The sequence below is a fragment of the Odocoileus virginianus genome, chromosome 2 (assembly GCF_023699985.2).
Source record: "Odocoileus virginianus isolate 20LAN1187 ecotype Illinois chromosome 2, Ovbor_1.2, whole genome shotgun sequence".
Classification (NCBI taxonomy): Eukaryota; Metazoa; Chordata; class Mammalia; order Artiodactyla; family Cervidae; genus Odocoileus; species Odocoileus virginianus.
Window position 1 is genome coordinate 31,135,125 of NC_069675.1, and position 16,495 is coordinate 31,151,619.

General features: G+C 35.7%; 1 protein-coding gene across 26 annotated transcripts in view; it reads right to left on the reverse strand.

The window, feature by feature from the left end:
- Nucleotides 1–16,495, reverse strand: part of NRXN1 (neurexin 1) — a 1,158,212-nt gene that overhangs the window by 339,990 nt on the left and 801,727 nt on the right. For all 26 annotated transcript variants that reach the window (XM_070478134.1, XM_070478125.1, XM_070478138.1 and 23 more), the window contains one exon: nucleotides 6,912–7,093. In XM_070478134.1, coding sequence (XP_070334235.1) covers nucleotides 6,912–7,093 — 182 coding nt within the window. The remainder of the gene's footprint in view (nucleotides 1–6,911; nucleotides 7,094–16,495) is intronic.

Genomic DNA, 16,495 nt, shown 5'->3' on the forward strand with positions numbered 1-16,495 from the left:
GAAACTACACACCCTGAAGTGGAAGCTTGGAGTCTTAACTCCTGGAATGCCAGGGAAGTCTCCCCAGAAGAAAGTTTCTTGAATGCAGGCTTTTGGAAAAAAAAGTGAAGTGTGATCAGTAGTGAGAAAAAAATTCAAAAAGTTTCTTATTTTGGCATCTAGCCATAAGAAAAGAGGCTGCTAAGGCAACTCATCACTGGCTAACCTAGAACGGATTTGAAGCCATTCTGTAAAACAGCTCGGGGGTCCAACACAAATCAATAAGTCAAGAAGCATAGTGATCAGACATTGGAGGAAAATCTATGTCCAGGATTTTCTTTACCTAGGTAATGCCCTGGCCATTGTTTCAGCAGCTCTTTCAAAGAGATTCCTGAGCTCTGGACTTCTTTCTGTTAGCTCAGGGGACTACAAGCTCCCAGACCCAACCCTGAAAACACACAACATTTGAATAGAGAAGATGATGACTGAGCGGAAGCTAGACAGAGAATGAGAAGAAAGTTCTGGGTCGATTCAGAAATGACAATAGGACATTCATTTTCTAAAGAGTGGATTAATAAATTTCCCTGAAGTGGAAAGAAAAGAATTTTGGAAATATGGACATGCAAAGGGAAACTGAGATCAGAATTTTCAGGACACTAAATGTGAGTCACAGAGTGTGCCTTTACCTGTATGTAATTGGGAAGCATCAATGTGTTTCCCAAGAGGAAGAACAGGGGAATAATCAAAAAAAGCATTTTAGCAAATTAACCTGACATAAGTATATAAACTGATCGGAGAGTATTCAGAATAGAGACAGGAAGATAGCTGAGAAGGTGTGGCAGTTGCTTAAGCACCTAAGTGATAAGTATATGAAATAAGGAGCTACAGCTAGAAATGTCTTGGTTCTCTTTATTACATTTCACAGCAACAGAATTTCAGAGAAGGAGGTAATTCTAGAAATTGAGAAACCAAATTCAGAGAGATTTACTGATGCTAAAATGTTTCAACCAATAAATTAGAAAATGAGATACTGAACTAACTTCCATGGTGAAAGGATGAAGGAAGGAGTTTGTATTAATTCACGTGACACCATCCATTCCCAAGATAGAGATTGTTTCAAGATATCTGTATATCACTTAAGTCAATAAAAATGTGACCATGATTTCTCTCACTTTCTTCAAAGATGATATTCATCCTTTATATCTTAGAAGCTTGGGCAAGACTTTTACAACAAACAGTCAAATAGGCCACATGTTCTCTAATTCCTGTAAGAACCAGGATGTGCTAAGTCGCTTCAGTTGTGTCCGACTCTGTGCAACCCTATGGACTATAGCCCACCAGGCTCCTCTGTCCATGGGATTCTCCAGGCAAGAATACTGGAATGGACTGCCATGCCCTCCTCCAGGGGATCTTCCCGACCCAGGGTTCAAACCCGTGTCTCTTATGTCTCCTGTATTGGCAGGCAGGTTCTTTACCACTAGCGCCACCTGGGAAGCCCCCCAAAACAAGGACTTCTTGACAAGATGTACAAGTTAGTTTCCCAGGAAGCAGACTTTGAGATGGAGGCTTGCCACAGGAAGTCCACTCAGGAGTGCTTTCTGAATCAACACCTGCAGTGGGGTTTAGTCACCAGGTTGTGTCTGACTCTTGTGACCCCATGGACTGTAGCCGACCAGGCTCCTCTGCCCATGGGATATTCCCCAGCAAGAACACTGCAGTGGGCTGCCATTTCCTTCTCCAGGGGATCTTCCTGACTCAGAAATCGAACCCGGGTCTCCTGTATTGCAGGCAGATTCTTTACCAGCTAAGCTATAAGGGAAGCTAAGAGCCAGGATAGCTGAAACAAAATATAATATCTACTGTGTATGATTTATAGGTTTTAATTTAAATATTACATGAGAAAGTGAAACTCTTAAAATAGGGGAGTTGGTTGGTTAAAAAGAATATTTCAGATGAAGCACTTTAAATTCTAGAAAAGCCTGTGAGGAAATAATTGGGTTTTATCTTGTTGATATAGGTATGTACCCATGTATATGTACTGATTTTACAAAGATTAAATTCAGAAACTCTTTGTAAAACAAGGTAGCTAGAGTAAAATGTAGAGCAGCAGAGAATTACGAGAAAGATTGGTTATGTCAACGATATTGATAAGTTATTTTAGGAGGTGATATTTACTATAAATACACTATGCTTCTAGTTAACACTAAAATCACTGATCAAAAGGTGTATTTCTATATCAAAATCAATTAAGAGTTTGGTTTTAAACATAAGGCTTCCGGTCCAGGAAGGTACAAAGAAGAAACACTTAAGGCAAATATATACAACAATTCACTAATCAAATTTGCAATGCTCTTTCATGCTCCTAAGATGAAAGAATTTCAAAGAACACTCTCCACTTATCCTCTCCTCCACCCTCCACAATTTCCTCTGATCAGAACTAATACACATGTTAATATTCACGTGAGTGAGGGAACACACATTTGCAGTGCATTCTTCTAAGTTAGAAGGGTTAAGTGATCTCCAATTTTGATTGGACCAACATTGCCAGACTGATAGATGAGAGATACTTCCTCTAGAGTGACAACATTGGTAAAATTTGTAGGTGTATCTCATAAATAATGAAAAAAATGAATTTAATTGTTTGCTTATTGCCTCTAAGAAATTGTCATATTCAATATTGATTAAATAATCAACATTAATTTAAATGTGTAAAACAGAAACACTTTACAGTTCATAAGTTTCTTATTTCATATTCTTTACCTTAAAAATCTATCATTTACCCACATTTTTATAAATACTATTGCAGATAAAGGAAAGAAATGGAGCTCTACCAAGATGGAGAAATAACCAAGAAACACTAGTCACTCTAGGACAAAGTGTGTTTACTATAATGAATACAAGCTACCTGGTAACCAGGGTCCCAGTGGGCTTTTCATTTGTCTATCTAACTAATGTTTATTGAGATAAGTACTAAGTGGTGAGCTCACTTAGTTTTGAATCCACAGAGCCTTCAACATAGGCTGGACCCTATAAGTTGCTCAGAAAATATTTCTGCACAGACTTCTAGTATGTACTTACATGAATGACAAAAAGTCATACTTCTACATTACATTATTTTTTCTTATTAGTCATCATTATTATAAATTTTGTTCTATGCCATCATAAAGCTTATCTTTATTTGAAGATAATGGACAGATACAAAATGACTGGAGAACAATTCATGATAAAAGTGAATTACAAAAATTGAGGTAACTACTTAGGAGAGAGTATCACTCATCCAACAAAAACTCTCACCACAGACTTAATTCAACTACCATGGTCAATTATTAGCTGGAATATTCAGAAAACAACATCAAAAAAAATGTGTAACTTTTCAATAAAACAGCAGGTATGTATCAGATGCTATACTTTTTATACATTGTAAACAAGAAATTAGATAAATTTATTCAGTTATGTAGAAACTGAACTGCATCTATGACTTCACTGAAAATTTTTATGACTGAATATTGAGTCTATATTTAACCTAAGCCACACTATTTTCAACATATAATTCATTAATTCTTTTATTATTTCAGAAAACATTTCTGAATACAAGAAAACATTTGTATTCTTGGCACTATGTTAATTAATAGCCCCTTACTTGTCTTTCTCTTCCTCTCATCCCCTCCTAAAACCTTATACATTTCAATAGCAATATCATATGGCTTTGAGGTTAACAGTGGTAGAATTTATACTAATATGGCGAAAAATCCATCTGTAATAACTAGGTCACCTGGGTCAAAAATTATTTTATTCTAATTTATTATATTTTTAAGAGTACGGTTGATCAAAATTTAAATATGGTGATATTTCTAAGTAAGATAAAATATGATCATTTGAAAAGAATAGGATAATAATGTCAGATATTCATATCTTCATTGAAATTATATGCCAATCAGATTTTAAAAGTTATCTATCTGAAGTGACATTATGCAATTCAGCAAGACTGGAGCACCTTTTAATATGTGCAATTAACTTTCCTGCTTCTTGGTTAACTCCATTAATTAAGGGTATAAATAATGATTTTTAAATAAAATAAGTCCATAGTTTATACATGGCTGACCTTGAAGGTTTATAGACACTTTCTTAGAAGTTAATGGATAATCAACATTTCTAACTTTTATAGACTAAACGTATCTGTGATATCATCAGGTTAATTTTTAAGTCAATCATATTTATAAACTAAAATCAAACAATGGTAATAATCTTTCTGCGATTATTGTTTTCCTTTTATACTTCAATTCTGAAAGAAGCAGAAGAAATGACTTGGTAAAAATCAGGATAAATTCAAAGGCATGTAAACCATTTGATAAAATATTCCTTGAATATTCTCAACTCTAAGTACCATCATTAAGAATACTTCTGCTAAAAAAAAAAAGAATACTTCTGCTTCTATCAGCCATGGGCATCAACTTTGATTAATTCCCACTTAATTTACTTCCTGTTCCTGTCTTCCCTCCCTCTCTTTTACTCTATCTTTTTCCTTCTTAAAGAAAAAATATATCTAACTCCTCTTTCTCTTCCTCTCCCATGTACCCAACATTATGGGAAAGAGTTAAACATAAACTTCAGAAGCGAAAAGAAAACCACTGGCTTAATTTTATTTGTGTGTTGGATACATGGAAAAAAAGTAACTTATTTCCAGGTAAGCATCTTGCTGAGTCACTAATGGCTGATCATTGTTTGTAGGGAACAAGAAAAAAGGAGGGGGAAATAAAAAGTTTTAGTTGGCCAGATCTGCACTAAGACTGGGTCCTAGTAGTTGATAAAGGAGTGAGTAGGGCTGATTACCAATGGTGTTTGCTAATCCCAGGGAACTAACATCCATTTTCAATTTCCTAGTCAAAGACAGGCTAGGATTAAGAAAGGGTTTGAAGATAGCAAATCCAAGAAGAAGGGTGTTAGAAACAAATACCTGAATCCAAAGAGAACAGTCAGGCAAGACCAAGAGAAGAGATTCAGAATGAAGGAGGGCCTCACAGGACATATATCAGAAATCTATGGTCAATAAAGAAGTTTAGGAAGGTTCTGAGCTGGCATGGGCACCTTAAAGTCAACCTTTTACATATAAAGGAATTCTAAGGCCACAGTTGATCAAAATCGGAAAATTGTAGACTAAAACCCTCTGACCATAAAACAAACAGTGACTTGAGTAATTCAATAACAAGACCCCTTATGATGTGAGAGTGATCAGTGTAGAACCTTTTCTCAGGGTAAATGTGTAATTGGTTATGGATCAATATGTAATTTATTTCAGGAGGAAAACCTCTTGTTTTCTTTTTTATTTATTTATTTTTGAAGTAGCAAGGCTCTTAAATCAGAATGGAGCAATTGCATTTGGAAAGCTGAGATTACTCTAAATAGCAAGATTCCTTACTGAATTAGTTATCTCAGCTGATCACATATTTATGATGCCATAAAAATCCAGATGGCTTTGATACTGATTGTTAGATATTTGCTGAAAGGCAGCTAAAATTATTTTCAAGGATTCTCATTTTGACAACTGCATTTTGAATTGAAAATCTACGATGATTCAATAATTGTTCTGTTGAAGGGGTTTTTTTCTTTTACTTTGTTTTCTTTTTTTCCCCAATATTAGCAATGAATTCAGATTTTGTGGTCAGTTGTAAACCCTATTCAGCTTATTGGAAATTCTAGAAGTATAGCAGAAAACTAAGATTAATAAACATATAGAACCTTGAAAATTAAGACCCTGCAAATCTGTGACAATGTACTTTGGTGTTTGGTGGTTTTCCTAATCATTTTAGGATGAGAGCCTGAAGGCAAGACTGAAAGAAAATGTTGACCTAATCAAAGATCTTCTGAGACACTGGTGCAGGTAACAGAAGAACTTGCAGGATAAATAAAAGCAAAACAAAATAAACTTATGTGATCACATAAGGCAGAAGAGATAAATTATACCTCAAGAACAGAAAGGGGGATGAAAAGGTTTATATGCTTCTGCATCTTCCAGAAGATAGTTTATTTAGAACTATGATAATAAGAACCCTCTAGGGTTTTTAAATATATGATAATTTACTATGGGTGTTATTTTGGTACATCAATAAAATATGACTATCTTTTATTGATAAAGACCACATGATTCTTTGAAAATATTATGAGGATGTGAGAAGATAAAGAATTGAAACCAAACAAATTAGTAACTCTGAATGCAGAGATATAAGGAAGAGTCCCCAAACTATAATCAGTTATGACAACTTTAAAACTTGAATAGAAAAGCTTTTTATTTATGAACTATTATTTGACAATCACTAAGAGCTAATTAAATTCTTGGGTGAGGTTAAGGACTTAGAGAAAATGTCTGGTCCCAGGATATAAATGGCAAGAGTCCATTGTATTTTTTTGATGTATACATATCAAAGTGAGTATAAAATGGCATAGAAGTAATCTTTCTGCCTTTTTCTATCTCCAAATAACTTTGCCAATTCATTTCCCCCTGTCCATTGCATGTAACTTTAGACAATTCTTTTCTCAAGTGAGAAAAGAAATAAGGATACTGGATCCAAATCTGTTGATGTTACCAGAATTACAATCTCACGCTTCCAGATGGAATAATATCTACTGGACTATAATATTTTTACAAATATAGCAAAACTGCCTAAAGTCACTAAAAACACACCAAGAGTAATTCTTTGTGGACAGAAAATTAAGAGGAATTCACACCTGAAAAAAAAAGTCAAAAACGTTTTTAAAAATAGTAATAGCTATAAGGTCTTATTACCCCTAGAGTATATTTATGCTTTCTGTAATAAAGCACTAGTTGCTGTGGTGGGGCAGGGGGAGGGAAATGTCCAAAAAGCAGAGTTATATGTTATTTACAAAAAGCTAGCAGTAAAAGCTAAAAGCAGAATCTTTATTTTAGAAGTACTTACTATATGCAGCTCTAAGTAGTCACCCAGGCCAGAAGAACTGTCCACTCGCACCAACACAGCTTCTTTCTGAACAGTACTAAACCCTATGGCCAGTCTGTCTGCTCGTGTACTTGGCCGGTCATTAGGAGGCCACTTATACGTGATTTGTCCACCACCTTTGCTAAAGATATACGTTGTCCCAGCTGGAAAACAAAAACCAAAACCAATTAGTCCAAATATATCAGGGCACACTTTCCTATCTATTATTATGTTGACATATTAGTAAAGTATTAAATTTACAGCATGGCAATCATAAATAAATAAAAAAACAAGAACAGAAACCAAAAACCTATGGCAAAGTGAATAAGCAAATAACAGATTTTAATCATACATGTTCAAGAAAAAGAAGGTTTCTTTTTTTTAATATCAAGGCAGCTTCATTTTTAATATACTCATTAAATCTACCAGCAGGTGTTTCAGAACAAATGAGAGATTACTGCTTTTCCACAGAATTGGACAAGCATGCAATGTAATGGGGTTTTCTTTCTTTCTGCCAGTTAAAAAAATAATAATATAGTAGAAAACATTGACTTTGGATGCTTCAAAAAGGAGCAGAAACATGTATCAACTTGTGTCTGAAACAAGAGTTGCATGTAGGTGTGACAGGGTCATACAGCACAGCAAAGCAAATTGCAAGCATGCTACAAATCAACTTTTATGGAGAGAGGGCCAGTTCACATATGATAGATGATAACTAATGGATGAACAGCAATAAGACCAATAGTCATGCCAAGAAAATACAGATAATAGATCCCATCCATAGAAGTCGGGTCATATATAACACACAATATCTGCTAGCTGTCAAACTATCCAGCTCCATAAAAAGATCCATTTTTTCCCAAAGCAAATGATGGTCTTACAACAATGAGAATAACGGCATAGCCTCATTTGCTAAGTGTTCAAATTTTACTTTATGATGGTGATATCAGTAAGTATCCATTTTGCTTTAAAAAGAGCTTTGTTCAAACCAGTCTCCTAAACACCCAATGTGTTAAAGTCCTGTTTCACTGTAGCACTGACATCCACCTTATTTAATGCAATAAAATTAATTCTTTGAGTCAGAAATTTTGGAAGAGACATGCAAAGATACACATAAAGGAGAATGAATCTTCCTCCATACTAAATGGGACCAGAGAAATAATTCTGTTATTATCCCAAGAATAGACTTTAAGGTACAATTTATAGAAGGGAGTGTAGCCATCCAATAGCAAAGGATGTTAGTGTATATTTATTGTGTGCCTACTATGTGCCAATATGGTAAGGGAAGCAACAAGATTAAATGACAAAATTTGGCTCAGAGTATCTTGAGTGTATGGAAACATAGCTTCTACCAAGAATAAGGGTTGTATGCATAAGTTGAGTATACAGCTGTATATTTTCAAGGTATCTACATATTGCTCAGTTGCTCACTGGTGGACAACTCTACAATCCCACTGACTGTAGCCTGCCAGGCTCTTCTGTCCATGGAATTTTCCAGGCAAGAATACTAGTCAGTTGCCATTTCCTTCTCCAAAACAGGACACACAGAACATACCCTCAACTGTGGGTTTAAGCTGTGGGCTCTGGGAAAACAACTATAACAGACAACCTATGAGTGAGTGTAAGTCATATCTGACTCTTTGCAACCCGCCAGGCTCCCCTGTCCATGAGATTCAGTATTCAGGCAAGAATACTGGAGTGGGTAACCATGCCCTTCTCCAGAGGATATTCTCAATCCAGGGTTTGCAGGTAGACCATCTGAGCCACCAGGAAAGCCCCAAGGGCTGACGGGATATTAAGTCTTATTTTCTGTGTGCGTGTGTGCATGCGTGCTCAGTCATTTATGACGCCATGGACTGTAGCCTGCCAGGCTCCTCTGTCCACGGAATTCTCCAGGCAAGAATACTGGAGTGGGTTGCTATTTCCTACTCCCAGGGATCTTCCCAACCAGGGATTGAACCCTGGTCTCCTGCACTGGCAGGCAGATTCTTTACCCCTGCACCACCCGGGAAGCCCACATTAAATTTCTATGAACCAAAAATAAATAAATAAATTTCTATGAACCAAATTTACCAATTTAATGAAGTTGCCTTAGTGTCACTTTTATATACATTTAATTAAATAGGGGATGATACAATTTTTTTTTCTCTTTTTGTATTTTGGGGTCAATTACTCTTGGCATTCTGTCTGAAACTTTTCCATAGGTCCTTGAGAAACTCCAACAAACCTTACAATATGTCTTATGTGCTTGATTGATTAAATAGGCCTTAGTGTGTAGACCTGACCCAAGAAACATATCAGGATAATATTGTATAAAAGAAATAAAACAAAATCTTATTAAACTGTAGTGGTAGAAGGACTATTCATTTTCTTGAGTAGTAATGTATGAAAGCAGTTTCTCTGTCTCTCTCATGTGAGAATATGTAAGTTACATCTGAAATGTACTAATCAGTGTGCAAATAAAGAAGATTCAGAAAGGATATACATATTTGTATATCAGAAATTCCAGAGCCTTCTAGGCCCATTTATGCTCTACATTATCAGAGGATTGTTCACCACAATATTAACAAGCAAGCACAATTTGATAAATAGTCTTCTGCTTGGTAACTATTGCAAATGATTAAGTATTAAATGTTTCTGAAAATCCTAGATTGATAAAAACAGGACAAGAACATATAAAAGTAAAGGTTTCTTTAAAAAGAGAATGTGTTGGTGACCTCTGTGGTGGTACTTGATTGATTTTATTTTTCTCTTTTCAATTAACTTTGTCCTCTAATGACTATATATTGCATACAAATTAAAAATATTCAAGTAGAGATGGTACTTAACAATATAAAACAAATCTAAGGACTCATATGTTTTCCAGAATCATCAGAGTAAGGGAGTCTGGCAAAGCAACAATATCATACTTTATATGATCATTTTTAACATTAAAAGCCACTTTCACAACAATTTTTTTCATTTTCTCTTTACTTCTGTATGGAAAGTAGGGCAAGCATTACTGCCACAACACATTTGAGAAAATTCAGTCATAAGGATTAACTTGTTAACTAAAGTTGCAAACTTGGAAAAGCTAGTAGAAATCTAGTATCCAGATTCTACTTGTGTATTTTTTTTTTTAACAGAAATGTTTCTGTTACCATAACAAGACTGTCAAGAAAAAGTTAATTGGATATGTCAGACTGAATTTATCAAGGCCGACCACTATCATATTCGAATGTCTCATATCCATAAAGTGACATTTGCACCTCATGATCATATACTGTCCTTTCACCTCACAATGCTTTTAAAGAAAGAAAAAAAAAATAACATGTAAATGTGAAATGACAGAACATTTAATGTATGTAGATTAACATTTAGTTTAGGGTATACTTCCCAAACTTGTGGAATTATGAAAGTTTCCAGTTTGCTCAGTTGCAGAAATTGAGGATAATAATTTAAAGGTTTATATTTTCAATGGGCTTCCCTGGTGGGTCAGAGGTTAAAGCGTCTGCCCTCAATGAGGGAGACCTGGGTTCAATCCCTGGGTCTGGAAGATCCCCTGGAGAAGGAAATGGCAATCCACTCCAGTATTCTTGCCTGGAGAATCCCATGGACGGAGGAGCCTGGTGGGCTTCAGTCCACACGATCGCAAACAATCGGACACGACTGAGTGACTTCACTTTCACTTTATATTTTCAGTAAGATAAATGTCATAATACAAATATCATTACTCAAGATTTGATTTCATCTCATACTTCAAACTTTTCCAATAAGTGTTAAGCCTTGGCAACTAGCATGCCAGTAGCTACTCTGTCTTCCTTATAGTGACTTTCTAATTTTTCAAGTTTTGCCAAAACCAAGGAGAAACAAGTGTACCACCATGTGCCAAACAATGCAGTTATTTCTAGTGCCCTTTTTCTTCAGATATATCTGAAAATCAATCTCTCTCCTTTTTTTCTTCTATATGCAGAATAGTGCATTGTAATGTACTCATCAGCACAATTCTACAATAAGCGAGAGACTCAGATGCCCAGCTCCCAACACAACTCTCTACACTTCCCTCTATAAGCATCTTGGTTTTTAAACAAACAAACAAAAAAAAAACACTTTGCATCAAACTCTATGTTCTCAAAAATCTACATTCTTAAAGTCCTCCTTCCATCAAGATAAAAAATAACAATATACTCTATTTTGGTGACTTTAAAAATATGAGAATACTCCCACAATAAAATATAGATGACTAACATGTCAAAATCTACTTCATTTAACATGCATCTTTCTGAACCAAGGATATGATGTATACTGTAACAGAAGAGATCAGAAATTAAGAATGCAAGTTTTGGACTCAGACAGACCTGGGTGCAAATTCCAACTGTATCATTTACCAGTTACATGCCATCAACTATGTTTTAATTCTCTTTAATTCTTGGGTTTCCTATCCTTGAAAATATTAACACTGCCTCATAGAGATTCTGTCAGGAATAAATGAAAAATTGCACAGTAAAACCTCGGTCCAATTCCTGACATATGCTAAGTACTCAATACACTTTAAAGAGAAGGGATGACGTACGCACGCCTGTGTTGTGCTGTTCTGTGAGTGTGTGCTCAATAGCATCTGACTTTTTATGACCCTTTGGACTGTAACCCGCCAGGCTCCTCTGTCCATGGGATTTTTCAGGCAAGAAAACTGGAGTCAGTTGCCATTTCCTCCTTCAGGGGAGGAGGAAATGGCAGGGATCGACCTCGCTCCTCTTGTGTCTCTGCATTGCAGGCAGATTCTCTACCCACTAAGCTATCAGGGAAGCCCATGTGTGTATTGAAGTGAAGTCGCTCAGTCGTGTCTGACTCTGCAAACCCATAGACTTCTTTGCGCCAGTTCATGGAATTCTCCAGGTTAGAATACTGAATGGGTAGCTGTACCCTTCTCCAGTGGATCTTTCCATCATAGGGACTGAACCCAAGTCTCCACATTGCAGGCAGATTCTATACCATCTGAGCCACTAGGGACGCCCCATATGTATGTTGACAATTTAAAATAACCAACACTGCAACACTGTTGTTTTAAGAGTCTTTAGAAATGTTTGATTCATTTCAAAAGTGTGTCAAACCAAATGCCTTTTAAGAAATGGCTTTCCTACATCCTGGGTTTTATTACTCTTTTCAGTATTTTACTCCTTAGATTAGCAATTTTGTCACATAAACCCATTCCATCATTATTTACATTCACTAATAGTTGACAAAGAGAAGGATATTAAATTGCATCACTTTCATGAGAAAAAGAGTATTAGTTCATTGCCATAAAATATCTAGCATGGTAATAGTTGTAGCATGACACAAAAATTCACTTTGTTAAATAAAGGGGGAAGCTATGCAAGATGAACTGCCATTTAGCTACATTTTTAAAAATTTTATTTTATAGGAACATGTTTTACTTTATTATATAAGTAAATTCAATGCACAGCAACAGTACATCTTAATCACAGTTCCAAGAGTTTTATAAACACAGGGAAGAACTTGGAGGAATGTGGCACCTTTCTTATTTATGCATGTTTCTATATGGCAAGCACTAGCACATCAGTGCCATGACTAATAATGGATTTATTGAAAATTAATCCTGACATCCATCACATCACTAAATGTATAGGTGACTCAAAGTGGTTTTCAGCCATCTTCACAAATAAGCTATAGAGCAAGTCTATATTATTCACTCCAAATTCATTAACAAAGCTGGTTTCACCAGATACAAATTTAGCAGTGTCAACATACTTCACACTGCAACAAGCGTTTGTAAAAATTATACATGGGCTCTTACTTCTAATGTTTGAACTGCCTGTGATGTTATAATAAATGTATTTTTAGATTTTTACTTAATATCTATTTACATAAAGGGGTCTCTCCCCTCCTTTTTCTTTCCAACCATCTCTGCTGCTGCTGCTAAGTCACTTTAGTTGTGTCTGACTCTGTGCGACCCACTAAATGGCAGCCCACCAGGCTCCGCCATCCCTGGGATTCTCCAGGCAAGAACACTGGAGTGGGTTGCCTTTTCCATCTCCAATGCATGAAAGTGAAAAGTGAAAGTAAAGTCGCTCAGTCATGTCCAACTCTTTGCAACCCCATGGACTGCAGCCTACCAGGCTCCTCCGTCCATGGGATTTTCCAGGCAAGAGCACTGGAGTGGGGTGCCATCGCCTCCTCCTCCAACCATCTCTACGTTAGCCTTATTCCTGTAAGTGCTAATACACTCCCTCCAACAGGTTGAACCTTTCTGAAGAAGAAAACCAATCAGCATGTACAGTTCTGCTTGATTATTGGTTGCCTTGGATCCTTGGAACATGAACAATAATATAATTAACTTCAGAATAGATTAGCTTCTAACTCATAACATAAGTATATGAATAAAATGTCCTTTTCTGAAAGTCTATAATTCTTTCAACGTCATCATGTAACCAACATGAAATATTCAGGCCATTATGCTTCTATTAAATGTAACAGGGACATAACACTTTTTTCCAGTGAAACTCTGCCAGGCAGTCAGATGGAAATTTAGAGTAAAGCAGTTATAAATAAGGGGAGCTTTTATTTCTCCCACAACCTTGTCAAGACTGTTGCTTAATCTCAATTTCTTGAACAATTTCTACCTATATGGAGCCATTATTCTGAATAAAGTTCACAGAAAACAAAAACAATAAGAAGACCACCTTGTATTAAAAAATAGGTCTAAAACTAGTAAAACAAATAGATTAATAAATCTGAACAATCTTACTTGTATTCTAAAGCAACAAATTCTGTCTACATTAATGTAAATTCTTTCTAAGATCACAAAGAACTAAGTTGTGAGCGCTATAAATTCCTAATTCCTAAAATTTCATATAAAAGCCTTAAAAATCAGGAAAGGTGGGCACTATACTAGGAGAGATGACTGGAATCAGAGTAACAGGAGTTCCTACCTAAAATATGTAATCAACTCTAAATCTAAGAAGTAATAACACCAATTACCACTATTGAGAATAAGAGACAGCCCTCAATGCCACAGATCTAAGTGAGAAAAAATGTTAGGAAAGAAAGGAAAATCAAGACTATATACATCACAATATGAGACTCCTGATGGAAGATGCAGACTTGGTAGAAATAACAAACACAGTTACAACTAGCTAAAGAGACTAGAAAATAAGACAAGGTTTTCACCCATACATCTTTGAGAAAGAGAGCAGGTAGGTCTTCAATGAAAAACAGGGCAAGAAACAAGACATGTCACTGAAATGGCTTAGATACTGGCCTCGTAGCCTGAATCAGAGCAATGAAAAGAAAGTCAACAAGAGTTTAGATAATTCCCAAAGAACCAAAGCCTTAAGAAAGGAACTCATGATGACATTCCAGATAGAAGGAACATTGGGAGGTTTTTCATATATGGCACGTTGCAAGGTCCATCAGAACCCTAGACTTGGGAATTAAGGAAATTTATTGAATTAAAAAAAAGTTTGTTCAACATCTATTAAACTGAATGTAAGCTGACTAAACTGTGAGTACCCTGTTTCAAAAATTTTGTTACAGTGTCACTGTACTGACTCACTACACACACACACACACAGAGCTTCACTATAAAGTCATTGTGAACTTGGTTCAAACTTTTTCACAAAGATTCTTGAGCCCCATGAAATCAGGAGTTAGACTCTCAGGGTCCATGAGGATTCACTAGGCATTAAAAACTAATGTCTCCCAAAGTTTCAACATGATCAAACAAGCCTGAACCACTCAAACTCCACAGCAGACCTATGAGTCATGAAAGAAAAGAATCAACGCCACTAAGTCAGACCATGTGAGTTTTAGCTTGGGTCCAGTCAAGGTACCATTTTAAAAAGACAAACGGCATGAGCTTGTTAGTTGCTCAGTTGTGTCCAACTCATTGTGACCCCATGGACTATAGCTTGCCAGGTTCTGCTGTCCATGGAATTTCCCAGGCAAGAATACTGGAGTGGGTTGCCATTTCCTTCTCCACGGGATCATCCTGACCCAGGGATTGAACCTGGGTCTCCTGCATTGCAAGCAGATTCTTTATTGTCTGAGCCATCAGGGAATTTTATCCTATAAGAAATTTTAAACAAGTTAAAACTCAAGAAAATGGAATAGCAAAAAACTATCATGATTTCTGTAAGCTCAGGAATCACTTCTCTTAAAGATAATTTCAATAGCAAGTGTGCACTTCAATGACAAAGTAGGGAAGTTTCAACTTTGCCTATCTGGCCCAAAACTTTTCTCTAATAAAAGCCTTTTTAAATAAATATACTGTATTTTTCTGTAATAAAAATTCTATATTCCTGTGATCTTGGCAAGAATAATATATGTATAAGTGTATCGTATATAGTTTTCATTTTGGTATTTGACATTTCCATGTTTTGACATTTATGGAAAGAATATGCTACATGGAAAAAAGTATTCACTCTTTGGAAAAACAAGTGCACTCTTCTTAATGAATGAAATAATTCTCAAGTGGATTCAGGGCTGATCTACCTTGTTCATATCCTAGATATTTGTTCAGGGATAGCACAAATAGCTGCACAGACTGGGCACTGCATGATCAAAAAGGCAGTGTTCACATAAATGCAACATGAATGGTGTGCAAAGTTGAGACTACGTAAAGAGCCACTGATGTCGAATGTAGTCATTTGAATAAGTCATTCTCTTTCTCTATCTTATAAGGAAATTAATCAAAATAAGAAATATTCCCAAGCTGACCTATCTCTTGGTTGTCTAATATGTGAAAGGAACAAGGAATATAAAGCTGAAAACACATAGCCCTTTTCCCAAACAGGTAGGATCTGTGAATTAGAGATAAATATCAAGACAAGAATTTATGAGAGATATCAGGAAAATGGTATTCAGCCACGTCACTATCTATGCTGGATTTTTTAACAATCTTAGAAAAGAAGACAACGTTAAAGGCACTGATTAATGGTAACGATAAAAAGAGCAGAAAAATTATTAACAAAAACAATTATATCTATATTTTCTTTTCAAAGTCATATAGTTATTTCAAATATTCACTTGAAATAATGTTCAGTGAATATTATCTTACTAAATTTATACAACAAGTAACACGTCACTTCATGGTTTTTTTGCAATAAACTTTCCTTAAAAACTACTCATTATTTCCCTCTCTAAATATGCTATGTAGAAAATACTCTCTCCAGGAAGAATCGAGTTGAATAGTTTCAACTGCCCAGGGAAATGAGTTTGTTCTGAGATCAAATTCAAAGTCTTGGAATCTTTTAAAAGGCTCCTGGAATCTAAGTTATCTGGCTGAGAAGAAAAACAAGTAAATGGTAGACCTTCTGCCAATCAAATTAGGAAAAAAAATCATAAAGATAGCAAAGTGATCTAGAGTTAAAAATAAAACTAAGCAAAGCAATCTCACAACCAATAACCCTAAGAACATCAAAGGTTTATGTCTTTCCTTCTGAAACCAGACTCCCTCAAGCAGTAAGTGAACTTTATTAAAAAGTCTCTGACAAGTAATTCAGTAATCAATTTGCATTAGGGCTACAGGCAGCAAGGAAGGAGGGAGGAAAAAATTATACCTTCTGCTC